This window comes from Amphiura filiformis, chromosome 10, assembly GCF_039555335.1.
Source record: "Amphiura filiformis chromosome 10, Afil_fr2py, whole genome shotgun sequence".
NCBI classification, from domain to species: domain Eukaryota; kingdom Metazoa; phylum Echinodermata; class Ophiuroidea; order Amphilepidida; family Amphiuridae; genus Amphiura; species Amphiura filiformis.
The window spans coordinates 52,587,548-52,615,343 of record NC_092637.1 but is presented as its reverse complement, the minus strand read 5'-3'; the positions used below and the strand labels follow the sequence as shown (position 1 = coordinate 52,615,343).

Genomic DNA, 27,796 nt, shown 5'->3' with positions numbered 1-27,796 from the left:
ATTCTAATCCTTTCTTTTGAGGTCAATAGATAAAAGAAAGGCCTTGAACACAGGTGCCGAGTTGTAGATAATATTTAATCATCAAAGCTGATGGCATAAGAAATTTCGAGGAGGCAGCACTTATTATTTCTTGTAAACACAATCTAATGTGGTACTCACTACATGTAGAAGACCGGGCGGGTCTGCAAATTAGTGCATGAAGCTAGTAAAGATATAGCTTTATGTTCAGTTTAATCAATTAAAATACTATGGCTGGATATCAAAAAAATCGCGAGGCATTAAGTATTAATTTTTATATTATTATGACAAAATCCAGTCCCTTCTCAATTGAATAGGCTCCGAGATTAGACTTTCCTTTCCAAAAATAAATTATATGGCCTAGAGGACATGATATAGGCCTAATCTAAACCCATATTCGGTATCCAGAAACCTTCACAGTCTGAGCGGCGCTTGCACTCGCATCGCATTAAACTAGACAAAGTTCGCTAAACTGAGGCCTGCTTCAATTGCCAACCTTTATCGAGGGGCGAGTTTGAGGTTTCATAGTCATCTATTACCTATACCATTTTTCACCCCGATGTGGCAGTGATGTCAACGCGTTGTGAACAGCTGTTTCGCTCGCGCATCTATGTGGTGTCTTTAAGCGCGTGCGTATGTACACCAGCGCCATCGAACTCCAGCGAGTGATGCTGCGCCTAATAAAATTCGTTTCATATCTCTTTCCCGCCATGAGTGTCGCAAAATACATCATCTCCCCGGGGAGTACAGAGTTATGTTCATTGCATTCTGGAAAACGGACATTTCGGCTGGTGCCTTCATCACAAAAAGGAATCCCCGATCATCACGATAATGGCGCGCGATCACGAACACCCGGCAAGCGGCAGAGCGTTTCAACCAATGACAAGTCTTGATTGTGTCCGTTTGTCTGCAATGCGCGTGCGCCACGCCGCTCATTACAACCGGCATGGTAGTATGAAACCAGCACAGAGGAGTAAGATATCTTACTCCTCTGTGGAAACCAGCTTTATACTGACGTGACCCCGGATGTGACGTCACTGTCACATCAGGGTGAAATAGTCTCGGTACCAGCCGGTTTGTGCTCCTCCGTCACCGTTAGTGACGGAGGAGCACAAACCGGCTGGTACCAAGACTAGGTGAAATGGTATTGAACAACGCAAACCAGCCAAATTTGTCATAAGTTTGAATAGCCATTAGAACAACCGTGAATATAGTGTCAGAAAGTCTTACACATCTTAGTATAACCTTGTCGTTTAGTGTGATACTGAATGCAGCGCCATATTTGGAATATATTCGTACACGGTGTGGGCAAATAGTTGCTCAAATGTAGGCTAAGTAGGCCTAAATCATGAAAATCGCTTAATCGGAATAATACTAACCAGTAACGGACACTGAGACAGCACTACGTTTGAAGTTTGAGGTAAGTAAAGCTTTTCCTTGTTATAAAAAACAAGGAAAAGGCAGTCATTTTTATCACAACGCGATATTTTAAAAAAGTACATTTTGAGAGGGCCTACGCTGGTTCTTTTGATTCTAGTGTAAAATCTGTTCATCACATGTAGTCCGATTTGGTATCTGTGGTCTCATCAAAGTCTTGAGAACTCTTTTGGATGTTATGTTGGTTAACAAAAACGATACTGTTAAAAATAGCGAAGAGTAATAGCAACAATAACTATCTACATTCCAAGCGGAAACGCTTTTCAAAAACATACCACCTTTTTCGGGCAATCGCTGAAACCGAAATATGAAATTCCAGGCCATCTGTAAAAAAGTGCGTGAGCAGAAATGACCATGAACTTGGGTCACCGAAACAAGTGTTTATATTGGTGTCAGGCCTATCATAGTGATACAACAATTAGCCCCCAATAATGGCTTTCATTTGAACCGTTATTTGTTAAACTGCGATTTTTACTTTTTGAGAAATCAATGAATGTATCAAAAAACTTTTCGAAAGTCGATTTAAAATGGCATAACCCGTTAAGACGTGCAAATTAAATCCAAACGATTAGAAAACGGGATATTGGACAAGTCAGTAACATAAGCTACGAAATGCCCTAGTGACAGGTTGCATGGGTATTAACAAATTACAACATTCAGATAAATTTCCTCTTGAAAATTATATCAAGCATAATGCTGTTTAGTAATGATTTTGTTAAGTAATGATTTTGTTCCTCCTGATGGTAGATTTGTAGCATTATTCCTGCGTACGCATCATAGTCTGCTAAGGGCACGTGCATTTTAAATCGCCCGCCACATTTCATACAGTACAAGAAAGCCATTGATCAGTGTAGTGGCTCGTTCGAGCATATCGATAGACGAGTCCCTCGCCTTAGTTGATAAATAGTGATGCCAAGTGGTCTATAGGCGGGGACATAAAGATGATGCTAAACATACTTGTGTAGGCAATAAATCAGGAAATATTGGATGAATTGGAGACGAAATCGCCCATTTTCAGGAGGCAGTAAAACGATTCTGTTGTTTTGTACTTAAATAAGCAGGGGCCTCGTAGGTAAATAGAGGAACGGGGTAACTGTTGACGTCCTGCAAGCTTGTTAAAGATCCTATTACAGTATAAGAAATATTAAGACAAGTCTGATATGGTGGTCCCTGTTCCTGGAATCATTATAGTCACGGGAAAAGTAAATGATGTTAACACCTTTATTTACCTTGCATCTAGCTTTTACTTAAACTATTAGTCTATTTCTCTAGATTGGGGTCATAGTGAGAACTAGATTTGTTTATTTCAATCTGGAAGTTATATTCCCCAGCTAGTTAGAGATAATTACGTCCATACAAAATGTATAACATGAGGTGAGAAACAATGCGTCAGCCGTTGACAAGCGAAGCAACACATCCACTGCAGACACACTCATCAGGTAGTTGCTGAAGCTGTTAACTTGCTTTCTAGGCGATCAACTTATACCATCATTCCTGCCCCCCCCCCAAGAAAACCAGCATTCACTTGGAATTGTCAGATTTAACAAGAATTGTTGTCTGTAACCTGCGTCATTTTTTTTAGATAATATTTTCTTGTAAAAAAGTTCTTTCGTTTGCAAATATCCTTCTCATACAGTTTGCATTCAACATGCAAAAGGAGGTTCAAAATGAATGTGTAGTTTTATAATAGTCCTAGGCTCCACACCCTCTCAGACCCATGCACATAATAAATAAAATAATAAATGAATAAAACAAACAAACAAATACACAAGGAATGCATTTATATAAGCTAGGGCTATATTGTCTGTAAATCTTAGATCATCTTCACATTTAATAAAGTAATGTTTTGACACTTTAGTTTCAACACGAATTACTGACAAATATTTTGTCAAACAGCACTTTGACAAAATGATCGAATAAATACTATCTACCAAAAAAACAAAACGTTAAAATCTTTCCTTCACAATAAATGGATTAATTCAGAAAGGTTATCCGACCCGACGTTTTTTAATAAACATATCGCGGGAAAAGACCAAATTTGTGAAGAACTAAGTGGTTAGGGTTGTTAAGTAGAAACTTGAAGGGTCTGACAATATTTAGCAACATTTAATTCCCTTTTTTCACATTTATCGCTACTTTGTCACATATTTGGACGATTTGAAGTAGATATCCTAGGTTAATGCATAGTTCAATACCTGGAGATGACACTAAATAATTTGCATGTGTCCAATTGTTATTGAAATGGCGTATTGTTATTGATTCCGTAACTAGCTAGAGGGCGCTAATATGTCTGCAGACAGAGCGTGAATCCAAAGAATGCGAAATATCGTCAAATACTATACTTTACAGTACACTATCAAGAACTTAGTATGTGACTGACTTGTCCAATATCCCGTCTTCTAATCGTTTGTATTTAATCTGCACGGCTTATGTAAAGCTTGCTTGATTATTATGGGAAAGAAATTACATGAAAAAATGTATGTTATTTTGGGGCTGAGAAAAGTATGGATGATTTTAAACGGGTACAGGTAAAGAATGGTACAGCTGATGATCTTTGAAAAAACTCCATGATGTCAAAGAAGTAATCTAGATTTTACATAAAAAATTAGAAATTATGTTTAATTTTATAATTATGTTAAAGATGTAATATTCTACATTATTTATTCCTACATATTTTCTTTCATAATGTTTTCTCTATCATGTCTGTGTATAACGATTGAATAACTGACTCGCACTAGAAAAACAACAACGAGTTGCTTTCCTTTTATTTGTTCGCTTCAAAATTAAAAAGGCACATAAGAAAAACATTTTGTGGACAAAAAATAAAAACCTATTTTTATGGAAATGTTACAACTTGATATTGCTTTAAATTGCTTTTCAATTCCCACAATTCCTGTTAATCACATGCTCTGCTGTCAATTTATAAGTGCAATATATGACTTTGTTAAAAAGACTGACACAAATTATAGGGACAAAAAACTCCGTTGGGACCAACAAGGGAAGCACCTCCTCGCAAGAGGGAAAACATGATTTAGACTATTCTCTGTATTATTACATACACTCACATTATCATATATTCATAGGTTGAGTAAAATTGTGATTTCCCAACCATCAGACAGACTTATTTCATCCATTTTATGTCCCAGTTTGAGGTGTTCATATGGGACGGACTCTTGACAGGTTTTGAATAATTGTCTTGAACTCCTTGCCTTCCTAACCTGGATCTTGTGAAATGCATGAAGTGGAGTACACCCAACTTGTATCAAGTAATTCCTACGTTACCTGGATCTTGTGAAAAGCTTAAGTGGAGTACACCCAACTTATATCAAATAATTCCTACGTTACTTGAATCTTGTGAAATGCTTTATGTGGAGTACACCCAACTTGTATCAAGTAATTCCTACGTTACCTGGATCTTGTGAAATACTTGAAGTGGAGTACACCCAACTTATATCAAGTAATTGCTAAGGCTCTTTGAAGGAGGTTGATGGTAATATAAATAACATTCAGAGTAGAATTGCACCGGATTACGCGCCAAATAAATTATTCGCATACTTTTATTTGCTCTCTTACTTGAAAAATTGAAACAAGTTATATTAAATTCAGATTGAGGGGGAGCTGTGAATCGAACCAGGGACCTTTTGGGTGTGATACGTATTAATACCCATTAAGCCATGAAGTTATGAGCTGTTATGTTTACATATTCCACGCACACCACCCTACGCCATACATAAATTCGCCTAGCCTCATTTCCATGGCATTTCTTCTCCTAATATTTATCATACAGTAGTATATTTTTGAACTAGATTAAATAGCAGCATAGACATCCATGTCAAAAATGAATGTCCTTAGTATATTCCATTTATCCCAATTGTTTGAATTTTTAATATATTTAATGGTACCTTTTTGAAACTACCATCGAGTCCGTCAAAATTGAATTTTACTTTGTTCAAGAGTTACTACCTGTTTACGGATTGTAAAAGATATCGCTCATAAATGACTAAATATAGGCCGTTTGAAAAAGACGAACCTTCCACCATTTAGCTGAAATTCTAGTATTTCTTATCATGTTTGTTAATTGTCAATTGTTTCCTTCGACAACGAGTGAAACACATTAAGGAAACCAGTTGAAAACTCAAAGCAGAGTGAATTTTAGAGACCAATCATGGCAATATAGTTTGTACACGGAATACGTGAGGTCGCTAACCGGACCACAGAAACCCAAGAAAAGGAAAAATCAAAAGTTGCATTTTAATATTCTAATCAATGGAAAGCACGGCGTTTTAGTACTCTTGTTCGAGAACGCTTTGTGTAGAAATCAGTAGGGCATCCAATAGAGCAATCTGCAATTTTTTAATTTGAATCGTCTTTGGATTTTGGATCATTGTGTATGTATTGCTTGACCGATTTCAGGTTAAATACCACTAATAGGCCTGGGCGATACATTGAAATACGATGAGGAACTATTTGATTTCATGGCATTCGAAAAGACTGCATTAAAATCGCTGAAATTGATCAAGTTATATAGCCAAAAAAATACTTTTTAGAGTTTGATGCTTCAAAATGGTACATTTTCTCTCATTATATGACATTTTTGATGTAATAGTACCAAAATTCATACGCACGGCTTCGGTTTTAGTAAATAGTCGCCCTATCATATTGTAACTTTCAGCTTCGAGGGCGCACTGTCATTTTAAGGTGTTTACGGTTCAGTGCGTTAAAACAAGAAAAGTCTCAGGTCAACCTGTGTTGAATTTTTGATCATTTGGCATCTAAATCATATAGTTTCACCCTTCAACGTATCCGTCTACGAGGTGAAAAATGGCACCTTCATTCTTTTGTTGTGTGTATTATATTTTGTGTAGTGTTGGCAATGTTTCTCAGTAACACTGGTCACTCCTTACATGGGTTCTTTAACTTTAACTGCGGGAATGAAACAAAAACATCAACACGACAATATAGGCCAGTCAAATTAAAAACATCACCCACCACTAACTGCAACATATTTCATTTTGCATGCATCTATCTCCCAAAAGCTCACACAAAGACATATCAATAGTTCCAAAAAATCAAAGCAGTGGAACAGTGCCTAAATATGCATAAATCCAAAATGGATTCTTCCAAGATGATTGTCAAGTGTATTAATTGTCAAGTCTCTTTTAGCCTCACAACTCACATATATTGCTTCCACAATTATTATTCCAGACAAAGTGGTAACAAAAATTAACACCATGTTTATAAAATTCGTTTGGAATAAAGCTGAAGCGGTAAAACGCAGAACAATCATTTCCGACTTTTGAAAAAACGTCATGGAACGCGTTTTTGATCTTGTGAACATAGTGCGTAAAAACGATTTAAACGAAGCATTTTCAAATTTATTTTAAAAATTTGTATAAACACAGAAAAATAATGTTAAGCTATATCCAATGCACCAACATTTCACTCGCTGCGATATTTGATTACTGAGAAAACTCTATTTTAGAGAACAACTTTATACGTCTTTTATACGTTTTTTATACGTTTCTTTGTGTAACCTTAACTGGAATTTTATTTGGAATAATGTCCCCCAATGAACTAAAGAAACTCGTTTGATTTCTCTTAATTGGAAGATTCTTCACAACATATATCCCACAAAAACAATGTTGTATAAAATGGGCAAAGAAAATTCTAATATGTGTGAAACCTGTAATGTTATTGATTATGTTAATCATTTCTTCTATTATTGAAAAAAACAAACAATTCCATTTGGGATAGAGTCAAAACAGTGATATCTTTGAATATCCAACAAAACATATCTCTCAATGTTAAAAATGTCATGTTTGGTGAACATGGTTCACACAGCAAAGACAACTTGTTTGTCAACTACGTAATTGCGATTGCCAAGCTTTGTATACTATTAGCAAATATACGAGGGTCATTCAAAAAGTTCTACCTCCATCATCATATCTATGTTATCTTACGTGCCAGGGTATTGAAATTACTCATGGTTATAATCTTAAATCCGGGCTACAAAATAAAATGTTATTTGGTTAAAAGATAAATTTTGGTTGTTAAGATGTGTTGGTTAATGCTCTGCGTGCTAGCCATGCGCTTCAATGGAAAAAGTTCAAGTTTTGAAATATGTTCTCAAAATATCAAGAGCTATCTTAAGAACAACTGAATCAATACTAGGCTTGTTTGTACTCATTTTAATGCATTTTTCATGCTGATTCCAAATATTGTCATGAAAATTTACATTTCTGAAATTTTTGAATTTTTAAATTTTTTTTGAAACTTGTCGTCTGCAATCGACACCCGCGTGAAGAGAGTTAAAGTGAATACAGATTTGGTACTTCGGAAACGGTCTGAAAAGAAAGTCTTATTTTGATTACAAAGGTTGCCAACTATATGGAAATCATTACACATTTATTTCTGAAAATGATTAAATTGCTTTAATTTTGTTCAAGTAATGTAATCAATATCTAAATACTTGCATATAGTACAGTTTTACTGGGTATTGTGTCTATTGCACAACAAAACCGATATATGTTTAGGATGGCCTTCATATTGACCCTTTTCCATAGGTTGTTGACTTCGATCGAGTGAGCACTTGTTGGTTGAAGTCATATTAATTGGTCCATTTGTTATAATCAAATAAGTTTCATGCACAGTTTTTTTGGATTTTGTAAGTATATACAAGGTTATTAACAAATTGTTCATCTTATTTCCACGTCAAGATGCATATATTGCTTAAAATAAGACGTACTTTCGAATTGCCCTTAAACGTGGTCTAATCGAAATCTGCCAAATTTCACCGACATATGTGTGTCTGTTGAACCCTTCGATGTTTTCTTCTCATATAAAAACATGTTTCATTTTGTTTGGTTGTCCCAAGGCATGTCAGAGATCTCAAATAGGACCAAATAATTATCCTGAGTATAAAGCAGTGGGACAACAACATCTTGAAAACATTTTTGTGGACATTATCCAAAGCTACAATATTATGCTTACTAAACTTTTGGCTTTAGTTTTTAACCATTTCCGTTGAACCAAATCTGTATTCGCTTTAACCAGCATAACTTGACAACCAAAATTTACACTTTAAGGGGGTACTACACCCATTGGATTTTTTTGCGGGTTTTTTGCATTTTGTGAAGAAATCAGAAAAAAAAATTGGTCAAAGTGGTATGCAAAATGAAGGGGCAAATCTTCTCGTTCTATTGGTGGCATCGGTATCAATGTAGCTTACATGCTTTTAAAGGTAGAAGCCCGGAAGAGGTACATAGGCATGCATTCATGAAATCGAGTTTCTTGAGAATTTCAGAATTGCTATCGTAAATCCAATTACACACACATGTTAAGCATTTATGACAGACGCTAAAACTATAAAAATGATTTTTGGGGGGAAATTAATTAATTATGCACAGATTTGAAAACATTAATATGCATCAATTTCATGTTATCAATGAAATTAAACTTATTTTTCCCCCTTCCAGTTGACAATGATATGCAAAATTTGTGTTCGCAAGGCAGCATATTTGTTTCAGGTTTGATAAGGTTGAAATTAAAGAACAGTCAATGCCTTGGTTTTTAGTATTAAATGATTTTTAGGGCCGTCATCTAAGTAAAACACGAACATTGAATATAACGTGAAACGATGTACGCAAGTATATGTGTTTGGGACAATTTATTGCACAAAATCAACTAAAATGGGAACGTTAACAGTGTATGTTGGAGTATAAATAATATGCCACCATTTGTACTTACATCGGACACCTCAATCCAGTCCATTTTCACTTAAAACAACCGCTGCCAGTGTATGATATTTCCATAATTATAAGCGTCGCCATTTTAATTGAATTTTACATTTCGGTGTTGGGCGGTACTCGCTACAATTACGATACCAGTGGTATCGTAATTGGTATCGGCTACTTTTGACAGATAGCAAAAATAAAATGTACTATTATGAAACGTATTGAAAACAAAAATATTTGAAAATTGAAAACAAATATAAGCAAATATTCTAATCTTTCATTCTCTATTAGCAACTTCAGGTAGCGAATAAATTTTTTGTGGTATATAGATTTAATTCCAATGGATTGTCCCCCCATTTGCAGCTAGACTTTATGGGTTATCCTAGCATTGGTGTCTTTGCTTGTATCCATGTATTTCATATATGCTAAATTTGTGATAATTTGTGATTGATTATATTTATTGTTCTTGTCGATTTTGCCGAATAAATATGAATGAATGAATGAATGAATGAATGTGATTGTCTATGGGATATACACTCATCGGCATACCATGCCTGATGGCGTGATATTTCGAGTGATAGAGGTGAAGTTTATGATGTTGGTTTTTTTTGCAAATTTCCAATATTTTCGCTTCCAAATGTATTGGGAACTTTCATAATGATTGCATATTAAAGACCCATTCAGTGATCCCAGCGCAAGTGTAAAAAAATTAAAATTGTTTGTAGGATCACAGGGGTTGATGTACATAGACCGCTCGATCACTTGTTCAAAAAAGTTAACTAAGTCGAAGCTAACTAATTTGCATGTACTATATGAACGATAATTGTACAAGGATTACTTGGCGACTTCCAAATTTGAAGAAAAAAATCGCCTTCGGCTTAAAAATCCGGTAAAACTTGAAAATTTATGAAAATTCAGCTCAAAATCCAAGATGGTGGCCGTAAAGTTAAAATTGTCAGAAGAAGAAAACTAAATCGAAGCCAAGCCATTAACATGTCTCACATGATAGGTAATTGCATAGAGATTAATTGGGGACTTTAAAAAATGAAGAAAAAATTGGTCTTTGGTTTCAAAATGCAAAAAATGGCAAAAATCCAAAATGGCGGATGTACGAAGGCATTCAAATTGTCATTTGGTATTTTTGAAATGACAAATTTGGAAAAAAACGAAAAAAACAACCCAGCAGTCAAATACACGATACTGTCAGTATCAAAATTACAGATTCGTGTAAAATGTCTTTCGGCTGAACCACTCGCAGGCTATGTTTAGCACATCTATGACAATGACAAAGGTACAAAAATCTGAATTTTGATGATTATTACTATCGTCCGGATGAGCAAATCACTGAATGGGCCTTTAACTAGGCCTATTTTATCATTTTGGAAGAAAAAAAGAAAAATCTAAAAATTTGAAACGATCGTAGGTCTACAAGGCTTTAAAAAGAAAGTTGTAAACTTGTTGTATCTAGTTGATTAAAGTGATGTTTGCTACTGGTTTTATTATCACCTGTGTTGTTTGTGTTTACGATTCGTAATCCCACAAAGAGTAAGTTTAGTTCATTAATGTGGTAGGCCTACAGCCACACGTACCCCGCATCCCCTGAACAAACACATCCTACTCATTTCAGGCGCAGATTTTAGGGGGGAACGCCGACTGACCCGCTACCCCCCAAAAAAAAAAAAAAAAAAGGCGAGAAGAGAAGAAAGAGAAAGGGGAGGAGAAGAGAAAGGGAGAAAAGGAGGAGAGAAAAGGAAGGTTAAATTTCACGTAATTGAGTAGGTCCACGCTTAATAAAAACCCGCACAGTCGGGTCGATTTGAAGTAGGTCCTATAATAATGGCCTGCGATTATTTTAGGCATTGGGCTTGAAGACGGGTCCGCATCCTAAAGCATGTGAAAATTACTGCGGCCCCGCCGATATGCAGGGTCCGTCACATTTTGCCACCAAAGTCATTATTCCTGCTGACTTCATCGATTTATGCACGGCTTTTACCATGTTTACGAATCTCGAATTTTGCAAATTGAGTTCGGGCCCTTTTTGATTTGAATAGTGTAAAAGTGATGCACCAAATGGCTTGAATTGGACCTTCATTTTGCAAATTTTTCAAACAGGAGGGAACATCCGTCCTCAGCGTAGTGGATAAACATATGACCATTTTCGCTCTTCTTTCGACATTTGCAAATTTCCTATGTTAACACAATTTATAGGGAAAACTTGTCCACGGAAGGTTTCATGGACCGTCAATAATTTTACAAATTTGCGGCTTTTCAACTAAAATTTTACACTATTAATAGTGCCAAAATTGTCCACCAAATCTCTTCAATTAGATCTTCATTTTGCACAAGTTTCTTACTTCTGAGGGGGGGGAACATCCCCTTAGACAACCCCTGCGTCGCGAAAGCAGCTCCGCGGCCATTTTTTTCATTTTATTTTATTTTTTCTAAAAATTCGGCCCCCACCCCCTGACTGCTCTAGATCGACAATCGGTACCAAAAGCTGGTATCGCCCATCCCTATGGAGATTGACATAGACGCAGGTGGCATAGGAAGCGCAACACGTGACGTACGAGGCTGGCGAAGATACACTGACAGCCGCATTCAAAATACACGGTTAGCAATTACAAATGGAAAATTAACATACTTGCAGTGTGGTACATTGTCGTACCCCGACGGTTTTAGAGTAAAATAATTTTGCTTTGACACCACATAACAAATTTAGAATTGTTTGTGAAGATTTCATGATTATGTGTTAATCCAATGGCGACCTCAAAATTGGCGATATCGCTTCCATCACCGCCTGATAGACGTATTACAGGAATATCGCTAAAAAATAAGCGTCCTTATCAACCAGTCAACTTTACGACAAAAAGGTGAAACAGGACACTTTTACGAAGTTTTTTCATAATTGTTTTTATTTCACATGATCCGTGCATATATCGCCTAGCTATAAATGACAAAATATATTTTTAGACCAATCAAACCAATATATGGGTGTAGTACGCCCTTAATTAAATAACTTTCATGTTTTAGCATAGATTCAAGAGTATAATCATGGGTAATTTCAATAATTGACTGGCGCGTAAGATAACAGAGATGTGATGATGGTGGTAGAATTTTTTGAATGACCCTAGATATGTTTGATAATGAACTCAAACTTCGCAATGTACCAAACAGTTCAATTTAATTTCGTTATACTTGTATAATTATGTAGTGTAATGCAATAGTCTTTGTGTTCTGAAAATGTTTGTTTTAATGATTTAAATATGTATAATATGTGACTTTCGTAATGTGTATAATAAAGGCTTATGCCTGACAACAAAATTTAATCCAAAATGGCCGCTTTTATGCAAGGGGTGAAATTTCAAATTTGGTAAAATCTTGTTTAAAACCATACCAATGTATTCCTCTCGTCATAAGAATTCAGAATTTCTGAAATGAATGATGATTAAATGGATTCTATTACAATAAGTGGTGGGTTAACCCGTTATTTTTTCTTTATTTGACTAGCCTAATATCAACAATTAAAGTTTTCGGTCGTTGCTAAGACGAAAGGGTGAATTAGGGGTTCATTCATAGGATTGAGGGCATGATCGCTGTTTATGCCCGAGGCGTGACCGTTCATACATACCCAACATTTTTAGCAATTCAATACAGATGAAAATAATAAGGGTTTACAAGTTTAAATAACATTACCATACCGTTTTCCTTCATAAATTGGAAGAAAATGAGTAGGCCTACTTGCAGGAAGCAGCTCGGCTCATGAGGTCAACGACCGGGAGTCAACGCGTGATACGCGTCATCTTTTGCGCTCCGCGTGAGATAGGCGCGGTGACATTCGCGTGTACGCAACACTAGCAAATCGTGGATCGTGTTAATTGGGTTCTAACGCTGCGTGACGCAGCTTGTTTATGCCCTGCGTACTGGTCATAAACGGTATTTATGACCAGCAAAAAAGGACGCAAATCCAATCAGAAACTTCGTTATATCGAGAGTATGTATGAACCGACTTATCACACTTACCTGATCCCAAAATGATGCACATAAACAGCAGAAACTTAGCATTCGTCAGCATGTTGGGTAACTCCAGTCAAAATCCTTGAATTTGGAACTTATTTTCACGAATAGTTCTCCAAGGAAATATTTTGTGCAAATGCGAAAGGTTGTGGGCAATCCCATAACGTAAGCAATTAAATCATAAATATAATTCCAGACAAATGGTACAGTAAATATCCAGTGATAATTCCAGGAATGTAGAGCGCAGAATTAATCCATAGAAATCCATGAATCCAGAGAATATAGGTAATCCGTATCCATAGAAAGGCTGTGTCCTGTCATCCGTGTGTCCTGGAAGCGAAACAGACGGCAACAGTGTCAAGTTAATAAATAAATATTTCGAGACTATTATGTCATCAATTATATTCTATTAGCAATACCTACTTTAATGTTACACTCACACAGCCAGCACGGATGATAATTGTCGCTTGGTGTACTTGTAGGTTTATTTGATGTACACATTCTGCCGATAGATACTGTGCAACGCATTTCTGTTAAAAATTGTGATCAAAAAATTGGATCTTTTTATCGCGTATTTGTGATCAAAGAACTTCCATCGATCAGATTTCAAGCCTATGGTGATAATTGCATCGAATTAATTCTATGTCATCGATAATTTCATCGCCCTCATTTTATCAATGTTTTTCTTCGACGATCATTCTACGCAAATATTTGCCACAAAACGTACGAGCTGACAAGTGGATCATACGGTGTACTATGACCGCCAGTTGTCCAACGTTAATCATTTTTAGCACACAATTAAATAATTTATCCTAGTGACGAAAAAAAACCCCTGTTTTATACGGGCGGATGGATTTTTTAAGTATAGAGTCGGTCGGTGGGGAATTATTTTAATTGTTTTAATGTTTGACCCTCAAATATCACCGAAAGCTTGAACATTTTGGCAAAATTTTGATGATATTTTTGCAAACATATTATGAAAATGTTCAGACTTTTTTTAAATTTCAGTCAAAAACAATAAATTTTGGCCTTAAAACGGCTGCTTTTACATGATTTTAAACACATTTCTGCGTCGGTCAGGTTTTTTCCTGTCGCCTTTGCAAATAAATATTTCATCCAACGTAAATACTTTTGGCCACACAAATAAATAATTTGTCCAACATGAAATAATTTATCCAATGCAAAATAATTTATCCATCGTGGTGAATTAATTCGTCCAGTGTGATTTAATTTCAGTTTTATCCCTGCTATCCATGCAACGTGAATTAATTTCACAAAAAGTAACGCAGCCGAAAGATCCCCGAATTTAATAGCTGCCGTTCATTGTATTGATTTTAATTCAGCGCGAAGATAATGACGTGTTTTTCATGCCGCAATCCTTGTGTCTAATAACCATTGATCGGTGCAACTTTTAAACTTCGGGTTTTGGGGGCAAACATTTCTCAACTCTAAACTCTAACTATTCCCTTGTATTCCTCAATACATGTATGGAACATGGTACCACGGTACACATGACTTTAGCACACAATTAAATAATTTATCCTAGTGACGAAAAAAAACCTGTTTTATACGGGCGGATGGATTTTTAAAGTATAGAGTCGGTCGGTGGGGAATTATTTTAAGCGCTAATATGCTGTCAGGTCAGTTATCAATTTAATGACGGAATCCCGGGCGGAACCCTTGATCGAAACAATGGTACCACTTTTATGGACAGCCTGCCGGCCAATCAATTTGGTATCAAAGGAACAATGCGGGGTTTTTTATGTAATCTAATATCTCCGTGTTTATAGAAAGGACAAGGACGATGGTCCAGATGGGACTCTGCCATGCAAGTAGATACATCTGGGAAGAAGCTCCTGTATGCATGGACACCAGAGCTCCTATCATTTCATGTCAATGCCATCCACGACCAACTTCCATCACCAGCTAATCGGAGACTCTGGGGAAAGACCAACCTTGGATCCTGCCATCATAATAACTCTATTCCATATTATAACTCTATTCTATATTATAAAAAAAAAGTATGAACTTAATTAATATCGTGTTGTTCGAGAAAATAATTGTACAAAATAATGCACTTGTACTGAGATGCTGATGTGTCTAATGAACTCACCGTGCGGGGCTCGTGCATCAATATCTCAGAACGCGTGCATTATATTGAACAATTTCACTCCCAATTAGTGATACGCATTCTTGTTACAGCTAAAATGAGCACAAAGGTTGGACTTACGATTTGCACCGCGGTACAGGTTAAGTGGCAATGACTAAATGACACTCCTCCTGAAATAATCATGATAATTAGACAATCTCTACATGCAGCTTCTTTTCGTTGCATTGGTTCATTTGCAAATTAATAAATGCGTATCACTTGTTGAGAGTAAAATTGAACAAACTAATGCACGCGTACTGAGATATTGATGCGTCTAATGTACGTACGACTACGGGCCCCGTAGGGGGAGTGCATTTTTTATTTCAAAATTGCACGGCTAGTAATATACTACCGTTTGCTCTGATTGGTTCTCACTATCGTGGAATGTATGAACAGAAATTAACAACTCTGTACCCGGCGCGTCCGCGTATTGTTATACCAATGGGACAGGTGTACATCGTTGTAATTTCTGTATATCCATGATTGAATCCCTAAATGAAAAACACAACAATTCTAAGCAAGGCATATACAAAAAGGGCATTGGAACTTGGAGGACAAGCTCAGCATATAGCTTATAGTGCATTGTTTTAGTACTAGTTAGCATAATCATTGAGAAAGTAGTGGTTCATATTACATCAGCATGAAATTGAGTCTGGATGACCAGATGGTAAAAGATTTTCAGTTCGTATAACTACCCGTATAATCATATACTAAATTATTATCATAATACCTATCGCAGAAATCTGTATTACTATCATGTATGTTTCCATCGTTCTGTATTCGAAGACTGTTGAGAGATGTGATTTACATAAATAAGTAAGATATATTGTCAATGTTATTTTAAATATAACTGCAATTTCAATAACCGTAGCGTTCTGAAGGTAATAATGTATGAGAAGACCAAGCAGACAAGACAGAATATTAATGATGCTGGATAAACAGACAAAACTGTCCAAACACTCAGTCAGTCAATTCTCTATTCTGAAACATAATTATGAAATACACAGTGTCTCAAGATAAATATAATAAAACAGTGATTCTGTTCTCAAATTTTGAGACTGATTTCATATCAATGATACAGACTGGAGTGTCTTAACTTTCATGAGAATGAGTGTGAAAAAACGCTATTGCTTAGTAAGGAGATATGGCATTTCAAACAGATTCCATAATTTCACCTTGTTCACAGCACGAGTATGTATCTTTAGAATTGTTCCAAATATACCATGTATCATGTAGTTCTTTGTCAGCGTTATGCTTTTTTCAGAAACAATACAGAGAAAATTAGAATTTAAACTAGATGATTGACTGGTTTAGTCACCTTGTATCCTGGGCCACAGGACCAGGACAATGACAGGTACTATTAAACTACATTGAATCAACGGTGTTATGAAACTGAGTAACCGTTAATATCAGATTTGAATGAATCGTTTGGATAGAATTATTTTAAATATTTTCTTCTATTTACGTTACATATTTTAGACACACTGCAAATACGTAATCAATAAAAACAAAGGAAAAATCGTCAAGAATGGATGATATTTCAGATAACACTTTCGCTGTGCCCAGTGGGGATCATGTCAAGATACGGCGATCCAAGAAGGTGTCGAATTCGGCAACAACACCGGGAGTTTTAGACAATGGATAACAGTAGTGCAGTGAGCGTTGGGATTGATTCTAGTGATGCGTCTGCTTCAGCTGCAGGAATAATAAAGAAAGGTGCCATTAAACCTAAAGGAGGAAAACCATCAGCTAGAGGCAAAAAACCTGGTAAGACCAAACCAATGTCAACTAATCATGATGGTAAACAGAAAGTGAATGCTGCCGACATAGCTTCTGCTGGTGTTGATAGTTGGGTGTGTAAATCTTGCAAAACTGAATTTATCAAGAAGATGCAAAACTGATGGAATGTGCAGGATGCAGTGCCACTGTTTGTTGTACATGCTTTGGGGTTTCATTTGATACATGATCTCATGAATGCACGACCAGATGTTCACTGGTTTTGTCTATGAAAGCGGAAAAAGCTGCTCTTGACACAGTTTCTACTGAGGTTAAAACTTTAGATATGTGTGTTACTGGTTTGAGTACTGGCATTACAAAGCTTTCTGAGAAAATCGGCTTACTTCGAGCCTCACTACAGGGATTTCCTATCTAGCAGCGCATTATAGTTTAATTTCGACTTCCAAAATTGCTCAGTTCCATCAGATCAGGCTCAAAATGCCAAAAATTACCGATCACCAGAAGGGAATGATAGAAGCATATCATAGTGAAGGAAAATCTAACCGTGAAATTGCAAGATTATTGAATATTGACGAGAGATCTGTTCGATATAATTTGAGAAAAAAAGGAGATTCATGGCTCAATGGACAATCGCCCGAAATATGGACGACCGAAAAAAATAACACTAAGATAATAATAACAACCGAACCCAAATAGCGTTTACATCAAACATTGTTGATGATGACCAGCAGTGCAGTCGGGATAACTGCAAGTCGATCATGACAACTTTTTGATAGCAACAGGGTATTGACGTCATAATGAGCCCCATTAAACAGCGCCGCCACTTTTCTCAATGGAATTTTACTGTGTAATTTACCGCAAAATTAGAATATTTTTTCTTTCTTTATTTTTGTAATAAATGAGGGTTCCAAGTTCCTGCAATTATGACTATTATTATAAGGGTTTATATTTTAGTGACAGTTAGGTTTGATACGTTTTCCATTTGTAGTATCATTACAATTTAACATGTTCTGCGGTTATAGAGGGTGCGGAAAAACATTTCGACGGGAGAGTACATCTGTTTCATTTGTTACAAATTTACCATGTAAGTCTATGTCTGCGTTATTCAAGCAAGCTTTTTTCAGTAATAATTCCAAGAAAATTAGAATTTAAAGGAGATGATTGCCTGGGTTAGTCACTTCTATCCTGGATGGAAGTATAATGCAATATTTTCTGCTATTTACGTTACATTTTCAAGTCACACTGTAAATACATAATCAGTAAAAACAAAGGAAAAACATAGTAAACTATTATACACAGCTACCGATATTAGCTAATGCATATTCTGTATTTATTGATATCTTACAATAGCAATATCTGACTTCAGTGATTTTAGCTATATTTTTATGGGTCAGATTGATCATCATCCGAGTAGAATAAGATCTTACACGATTCCTAACCCAACATACTTTTAATATGTATCCAAATTGATCCGCAATATACACAATTTGACATTTTTGTTCTTAATCGCGAATCTAATTAACATAATTGGATAATTTTATGTGTGTACTGTTTTTTGAAATACCTAAATATGTGATTAAATGATAATGCTAGCCCGGCAAACACAAAAACGTTTTTGATTAGTTATATTTTGGCTTTTGGTTAACATAAAAACGTTTTAATAACATTAAAATGTCCGGTTATATAAAGGTCATGAAAACGTTTTAAAACGTTTTTTATGAAAACACACTACAACAATATTTTTAAACTGTTTTCAAAAATGTTATTGTAAACTATTTTGCAAACATTTTTTGCCAAATATTTTGTCAACACTTAAAAGTTAAATAACATTATGTTAAAATATTTGCACCCAGCAAACACAGAAATGTTCTTAAAATGGTTTTTTCAAAACGTTTTAATAACATTTAAATGTCGGGTTATATTAAGGTCATGAAAACGTTTTTAAAACGTTGTTGCAAATATTTTGGGCAAACATTTTTCGCAAATATTTCAAACCCAAAATAACATTCTGTTTACAAACATTTTGCGAATGATGTCGAAAACGTTTTGTGTTTGCTGGGAGGTTAAGCTTGGTAATCTTGTAACGTTTTTAGCTGAGTAGCAATGACCGGTGAATTGAATGGAAATGGTCAACTCTTTAATAAAGAATAAAGCAAGCAAATATATGAAAAAGGCCTGTATGAGAAATTTTAAATGTGCAATTTGGTATCAATAATTTTTGCACAAATTACGGAGGGCATAAACAATAGATCATGCACTCTTTTCATAAACATCTCCTTAAATAATGACCATTATTCAAAAAGGGGCTATTGTATTACAAATCTGTAAAATGGAATAATTTATTCAGCGCATTTTGACACCTCATTTGATACGATAGCCCAGAAAACAATAAAATACCGGTAAATTTAATGTAGTGAGGTCCAGATTTGAAAGTTGCACTTACCACAACCAGTGTACTTCGGTCATATATATAAATGCGCTTTTATAAATGCGCACGTAACCATCTCCGCGCTGCGATAACAGCTTATAGACAGTAAGTCTCGAAGTGACATAGCGAGTTGTCTTTCTAAACATTTGAATGCAAAGGCGGAACAACATGAGACTGCTGTTCAGCAAAATTGTCTATTTTGTTCAACTTTGTGATTATAGTGTAAACGTTTCCGTCGTTGAATATTTTTTCCGTCGTCAAATACTTTCAAAATATTGTTTTTTCGGAATTGCAAAATGGGTAATAGAGTTACTATCCCTTTCTGTATAGTGGTCAATGCATGAGGATTTGGTCACGCTTGCTGGTCTTGGTATGTCGTGTCCATGGGCCACGTGCGTATTTATAAAAACGCATTAATAGATATAACCGAAGTATACTGCTTACCTACAATACAAAAACACTCTGATATCATTACACAGATTTCCTTCTATTGTACTGAATACAAAGTCAATACAATTTACTGCAACTTTCAAATCTTGGGTTACATTGATTTAAATGTACGCTGTGACGTAAACATTTAGTCAATTGCTACAAATGAGGTGTCAAAATGTGCAGAAATAAATTCTGCTTCCAACATGTCCAGCATTTTACAGATTTGTAATACAATCGCCCGTTTTTTAATAATGGTCATTATTTAAGAGGGGTTAGTTACTTTTTTTTTGAGATATTTACATTTGGCAATATCGGGATTGTTTAGAGGTTTTAACCTCTAAAATGTCTGCGTCAGTTATATTGAGAGCATTGTAAACACAAAATCAGAAAGAGAAACAATTATATGTAATTTGATATTTGTTTCGATTTCGTTATACATGTTGTATCTACAGTATAAAAAAGGGTTTTACTTACATGAAGCCTACAGCCTCGACTTTCATCAGCTCCATGCCCATAACAACGAGACATATAATTGGCATCAAGATGATTTGTGGCCACAATGAGATTTTGATCTCAGTCTAATGGTCATATCATTATAATGCAAAGAAAGCTATATGTAATTCAACCTGACAAAGATTACAGTGAAATCGCTATTAAAAAAACAATTGAATTGAAATGATGCCTGTTGTACAATGGCTGGGACATGGGAAATTCTAGTGGATCAAAAGTAACAAACACTGATGACAGTAAATATGCTAGTATACTGCGAAGAAGGTAAAAGAACAAATTGACATCAAATGCTGTCATAAAACAATACATTTAAAAGGGGTAATGCAGCATCTTTTACACCCAAATAATGAGGCCGATCAAAAATGCAATGGGAGTGCGTAGGTGAGCCTATTAAAGGTGGGTCGACCAGGCATGATTCAGTGTTCAAGGCATATTGTGTACATGTACACAAGTATTTTGGAATTGCGTTTTCCTACAACGTAACACATCACACCAGAGATTCTCATCAACCTGCGTCTTATCTCTGCATTTGTATCAAAAGGCACTCTGGTCCATGCATTTGTATCAAGATGCACTCTGGTCTATGCATTTGTATCAAGATGCACTCTGGTCCATGCATTTGTATCAAGATGCACTTTGGTCTATGTATCTGTATCAAGATGCACTCTGGTCCATGCATTTCTATCAAGATGCACTCTGGTCCATGCATTTGTATCAAGATGCACTCTGGTCTATGCATTTCTATCAAAATGCACTCTGGTCCATGTATTTGTATCAATATGCACTTTGGTATATGCATCTGTATCAAGATGCACTCTGGTCCATGCATTTGTATCAAGATGCACTCTGGTTCATGCATTTCTATCAAGATGCACTTTGGTTCATGCATTTCTATCAAGATGCACTCTGGTCCATGCATTTGTATCAAGATGTACTTTGGTCTATGCATCTGTATCAAGATGCACTCTGGTCAATGCATTTGTATCAAGATGCACTCTGGTCTATGCATTTGTATCAAGATGCACTCTGCAGGTTCATGCATTTGTATCAAGATGCACTCTGGTCCATGCATTTGTATCAAGATGCACTTTGGTCCATGCATTTGTATCAAGATGCACTCTGGTCCATGCATTTGTATCAAAATGCACTCTGGTCCATACATTTGTATCAAGATGCACTCTGGTCCATGCATATGTATCAAGATGCACTCTGGTCTATGCATTTCTATCAAGATGCACTCTGGTCTATGCATCTGTATCAAGATGCACTCTGGTCCATGCATTTGTATCAAGATGCACTTTGGTCTATGCATCTGTATCAAGATGCACTCTGGTCCATGCATTTCTATCAAGATGCACTCTGGTCCATGCATTTGTATCAATATGCACTTTGGTATATGCATCTGTATCAAGATGCACTCTGGTCCATGCATTTGTATCAAGATGCACTCTGGTTTATGCATTTCTATCAAGATGCACTCTGGTTCATGCATTTCTATCAAGATGCACTCTGGTCCATGCATTTGTATCAAGATGCACTTTGGTCTATGCATCTGTATCAAGATGCACTCTGGTCAATGCATTTGTATCAAGATGCACTCTGGTCTATGCATTTCTATCAAGATGCACTCTGGTTCATGCATTTGTATCAAGATGCACTCTGGTCTATGCATCTGTATCAAGATGCACTCTGGTCCATGCATTTGTATCAAGATGCACTTTGGTCTATGCATCTGTATCAAGATGCACTCTGGTCCATGCATTTCTATCAAGATGCACTCTGGTCCATGCATTTGTATCAATATGCACTTTGGTATATGCATCTGTATCAAGATGCACTCTGGTCCATGCATTTGTATCAAGATGCACTCTGGTTCATGCATTTCTATCAAGATGCACTCTGGTTCGTGCATTTCTATCAAGATGCACTCTGGTCCATGCATTTGTATCAAAATGCACTTTGGTCTATGCATCTGTATCAAGATGCACTCTGGTCAATGCATTTGTATCAAGATGCACTCTGGTCTATGCATTTCTATCAAGATGCACTCTGGTTCATGCATTTGTATCAAGATGCACTCTGGTCCATGCATTTGTATCAAGATGCACTTTGGTCCATGCATTTGTATCAAGATGCACTCTGGTCCATGCATTTGTATCAAGATGCACTTTGGTCCATGCATTTGTATCAAGATGCACTCTGGTCCATGCATTTCTATCAAGATGCACATTGCTCTATGCATTTGTATCAATATGCACTGTGGTTCATAAGTTGTAAGTGGAACAAATAGGAAGAAGATTGGTATGATTGGTGAAAGTGCACGTCGTTTTGGAAATAGTCTGTGCAAAGGAATTTGCACACAAAGGATAATCAGTTGTGTCCAAGTCTACTTAACAGTGGACTTCATTTTGTTATTAAATAATGTTATAAGTTATCAGCCAAAATAACAGCACACTACAGTAATCCGATTTCAAATGATTTTCTGTATTCGGTAGAGAAAGTTGCAGTAAATTAAAACTACATATCCATAGCAACGAATCTGCTGATATTAAATAATCATCAACACAATCGATCATCATACCAATAAGATTTCATTTTCGTTTCTGCTTATCTCATTTCACGAAATGCACAGAAAGGTAAGTAATTGAAGCTGGCCTCTACACAATGCTATGTATTCGCTAAGGCCATTGGATGTTATTAGTTCAATGTCCGACACCGGCCAGGCTATGCGGTGGATTTGGCATTATATCAAAGTCATTTAATCTTTTACCGATTTTTGTCATGATGCCTCCAGAAACTAGACGTTAGATAATGATGGTCGATATATAGAAACCCAACAATAAATCCAAATCATGTCAGACGATAGTATCTGCAATGCCTTTTACAGTCTTCATAATACTCATGCCAATTTCGCCAACGATTAGATACGTGAACATCAAAAATCTATATCTATCGTCAGGCAATTCTAATTTTCAGTTACATTCCCAAATGCTGTAACTAATTTACCTATTACGGACATAAATTTTAAATTTAGATGATAATCAGGAGCCTTCCTGAAAACATGCTACAAAACGAGTGTACGCGAACTCTTACTTTGCTGCAATTTTAGCATTTTAAATAATAAATAATTATGTTAATAAGATTCCTATTTCAATTATCCCTTACCACTTCACCATGCAGCCTGTTACAAAATAATGATGCTTATTATCAGTACTTAAACACGTTTATTATATCAGGTAGCATCACTGATATATTGCTGAGCAGGCGAATCTTCTTCTTCTGATTTTTTCACCAAACCATCTTTTAAAATCCTGCTAGTGCCAGACGATTCACAAATCTCGGTCAAACTTGTATATAAGAAGCACTGACCAAGCTCCTTCTATGGTGTTCACAGTTAGGGGTGAAAAAAAGCGCAGTGATTTATAGTGCGCTACGCACAGGCACAACGCCTAGACGTTGATCCACAGGGGTTATTAGAGGTCATTATATTGAAATCTTTAAAATGCTACTAGTGTCAGGCGCTTGACCCAAATTTGACCAAACGTGGCCATAAGAACCGCTGACCCAAGCTTAACATCAGTTGTTCACAGATAAGGGTTAAAGGTCATTGGAATAACAATGGTCACGAGTGAATACACTCCGGCGGGAACAACTACGCAAGTAAAATTACCTACCAAACCACTTCAAATACCTACTTCATATTTCAGGTGATACCAACTTTGTATTGATATGATAATGCTGGCTTCTGGTATGTGTTAGTGTTTTTAATTCAAGAAATTAAAGTTTGGCATTACATTTCTTTTTGAACTACTAGTAGGGATGACCATCATAATTTCAGGTTGCCCCTTTTGCTACAAAAGATTGTTTTCTGGAAAGAACTCATCAACAGAAGTATTTTGGTGGTTAAATGGTCAAAATCGGTCAAAAACTTTTCGAATTATAAATTTTCAAAGTTTCCCATTCTGACCGGTCATTGGAACGAAATAAATTGACAAAGTCTAAATATAGCAATGTGAGCAAAATTGGTATAAGCATATATTTACCTTTTATATTTCTTTATTTTAATATATATATGCAAACATGAAACAAGCATATTGTGAAAGTATCAAAGGGTTTCTTATGAAATGGCACTTTACTAGTCAATAGCATTAAGTATTTCTTCAAACCGAGGCACTGAAATCATGCTTTTAGAAAACATTTGCCAAAAATCATCCATAATGGCCAAAGTGGCACAAAATCAAAAGTCCAGGTGAACTTTTTTTCCACAACAATATACACTACACATAAGAAAAATACTAATGTAATACAAGGGATTTTCAACATAGGAATCCAAACAATCAAGTACCAACATGCACAGCTTTGTCCTGATATCACTTCTGGGGTTTTAACAAAATGTTTAACCTCTATTGTGATTGGCAGCAGCATAAGGTATCTCTTTGATAGCTGATAATGCCCAGCCATTCAGCAAGTGGCTAATAACTGACCTTGATAGGCTTGAATGAATACTGTCATGTGCTACAAAACCATCACACTCCAGGGCCTGGTCACTCCATATGCTACAGGGAGCTCAGTACTTTAACAATGGAGTGAAAGACTCATTATTGATTAGGCGCGTATTTTAAAAGTACAGCTCCTGTGCGTGTATAGCAGCAAGTCAGTGCAGATGGTATAAATATAAGAAAATGTTTAGGGTTGAGATCAGGTGAATAATACAACAAATGAGCATGAAATTTCACATTTATGTTCAGAAAGGTGTCTATTTAACATGATTCGAAAGGTGTTTGGAAATTCCAAAGGGAAGCTGGTGATTTAATTTTTAACTCGAGATCTACTTGTCCGGTTTTTTTTTTTTTTTTTACAGAGGGTACGATAGAGGTAATAACAACAACTCTGCCAAATTACAGCTCAGTAGGTCAAGGTGTTCACCTGATCTTATTCATCTGAATATTTTGTGCCATTCTGAGCAGTGCTGCACTGGGCCACTGGCAATTAAGCGCACTGTGGCGATGGACCAATTTTGACTCGCACTTACAGAAAAACCAAATAAGTTATGATGCTGTAATTTGCAGGATAGTTACAAAACATAATTGGCATTAACATCTCCAATTTTTACAGAAAAATTATGAAAAATAAAAGAATGAGCTCAATTTAGAAATGTCTGTGCAAGCAGTGCACAGTTGAGCTCCCTGCATGTCTATGGGAGTGTTCTAATCAAGTTGATGGTTCATTGGTCATCCCTACTACTAGCATTACATATTTTGTTCACAGTATTATGCAAAATAAACGGTTCAAAACAGACCATTACTAGAAACAGTGGGCGTGTTTTTCAGGATTGGTGAGATCATGGAATAGTTGGTTTGAGGTCGGGTCGAAACCTCAATCCAAATAACATCATGCTAACATCTCACCAGTTCTGAACAACACGCGCATTATTTCTGGTAATGGTCTGTTTCCCACCCTTTATCTAATACAAAAAGCCGCTTCACTAATTCATGTTTTCAGTGTGTGAAGACTAGGTTGCATATGATCAATTAATCTGTGAGGTTATACTCAGGGGTGGAAAAAGAAATGGAACCTCGGGTCTTTGCATTACACATAGTCATTACTACCCGGAGCGTGGTAACCATTTTACATTGTTTCTAATTTAAAATCATACATAGACTCTATTAAACTCTATTGCTGGTAGCATCACTACGTTGTATGTTTTCAATACTTATCAAAGTTTCTTTCCGTAGGAAAGTTAGCAATCGGTCTGGCATAGAGATTGATTACTCCAAACCACAATCTTTCAAAGCAGTCCAAGTTATGACAATAAAATTATGTTCAATTTCTTGGATGCTGGTATCGCAGTAATTTTTTTATAACATTTATAAAGTGATATTCAGGGCCGGATTTACCATATGGCCAGATTGGCCCGGGCCCAGGGCCCCCCAAATTGCCCTATGCAGTGTGCATCTTCCATTTTAGCCAAAAAACACCATGTTTCGGGCCAAAAATAGTGTACCAAATTGCAAAATTTTGCGCGCTTCGCACGCACTGGCCCATTATATAGCAAAATTCAGCTTCAATTTGGGCTATAGTCTAAAATTTAAAAATGTTTGCACGCTGCGCTTGCAAATGTCCTAGTAAAATCTTGGCCACTTGAGTGCATATGCTTTCCTCACGGTGCGTTTAGGGGCCTCCAAATTTTGGCCTGGCCCAGGGCCCCCCCAAAAGGTAAATCCGGCCCTGGTGATATTGAACCTAAAGATATTGTTAATGCAGCATAGCAATTAAATAGAAGTGATTGCTTGCATCTTGCATTCATTCATTGTGGGTTGCAAACTTCCCAGCAAATACAAAAACGTTTTAAAAACGTTTTAAATAAGTTATATTTTGGCTTTTGGTTTAGGTAAAAACATTTTAATAACATTAAAATGTCGGGTTATATAAAGGTCATGATAACGTTTTTAAACGTTTTGTATGAAAACACACTACAACAATATTTTTAAATGTTTTCAAAAAATGTTATTGTAATCTATTTTTGCAAACATTTTAGCCAAATATTGTGTCAATACTTAAATAACATTAAGTTAAAATATTTGAACCCAGCAAACACAGAAATGTTCTTAAAATGTTTTTTTTTTCAAAACCTTTTAATAACATTTAAATGTCGGGTTATATAAAGGTCCTGAAAACGTTTTTAAAACGTTATTGAAAATATTTTGGGCAAACATTTTTCGCAAAATATTTTTTCAACCCCAAAATAATATACTGTTTAAAATGTTTTGTATCAAGTTTTCAAGAATGTTTTTGGAATGTTATTGAAACGTTTTTATACCCTTTATATAAGTGAACTGAGTGAACTGTACTAAATATTTCAAATATGTATTTAAATGTACGTTTTCATTCATATTCCATCTCGCAGAGAATAGGAAAGCATTCAGTGACATCTAGCCACTTGCACATAATATTAACTATCGATAGACTGCCATATTCTACCAGATCGTGCGAACAGTTCTCAAATGAGAATACACTTGCAAGAAAGAGAAAAAAGAAACAGTAGCCACCCAAGTCAAAAAACAAGCATTTAAGTGCAATATTTATTTAGTAGGGTTGGCCACGGTCAAAATAATTTCTTTGGGACTAAGGACTTTGGTTGAAGGTTACAAAAATGCATTTTAAAAATTCAGCTGAAGTCCGTTGCCATGGCAACGGCCCGATTTGTGTTTTTTTAAATTTCGCCTATTTTGGAGCTAAAAAAGTGAAAATTGCCCTCAAAAGGACGTGTCGTTGCCTTAATATACAAGTAGTTAATTAAAAATAAATTATATCATCTACTAACAACGTAGTGTTTAG

At 35.9% G+C, this 27,796-nt stretch overlaps 1 protein-coding gene across 1 annotated transcript in view; it reads right to left on the bottom strand.

The window, feature by feature from the left end:
- The window catches only part of LOC140163019 (neuronal acetylcholine receptor subunit alpha-10-like), a 321,325-nt gene that overhangs the window by 258,550 nt on the left and 34,979 nt on the right, over positions 1–27,796 (bottom strand). Inside the window, exon 2 of the mRNA XM_072186359.1 lies at positions 13,209–13,532. Coding sequence (XP_072042460.1) covers positions 13,209–13,260 — 52 coding nt within the window. The 5' untranslated portion in view covers positions 13,261–13,532. The remainder of the gene's footprint in view (positions 1–13,208; positions 13,533–27,796) is intronic.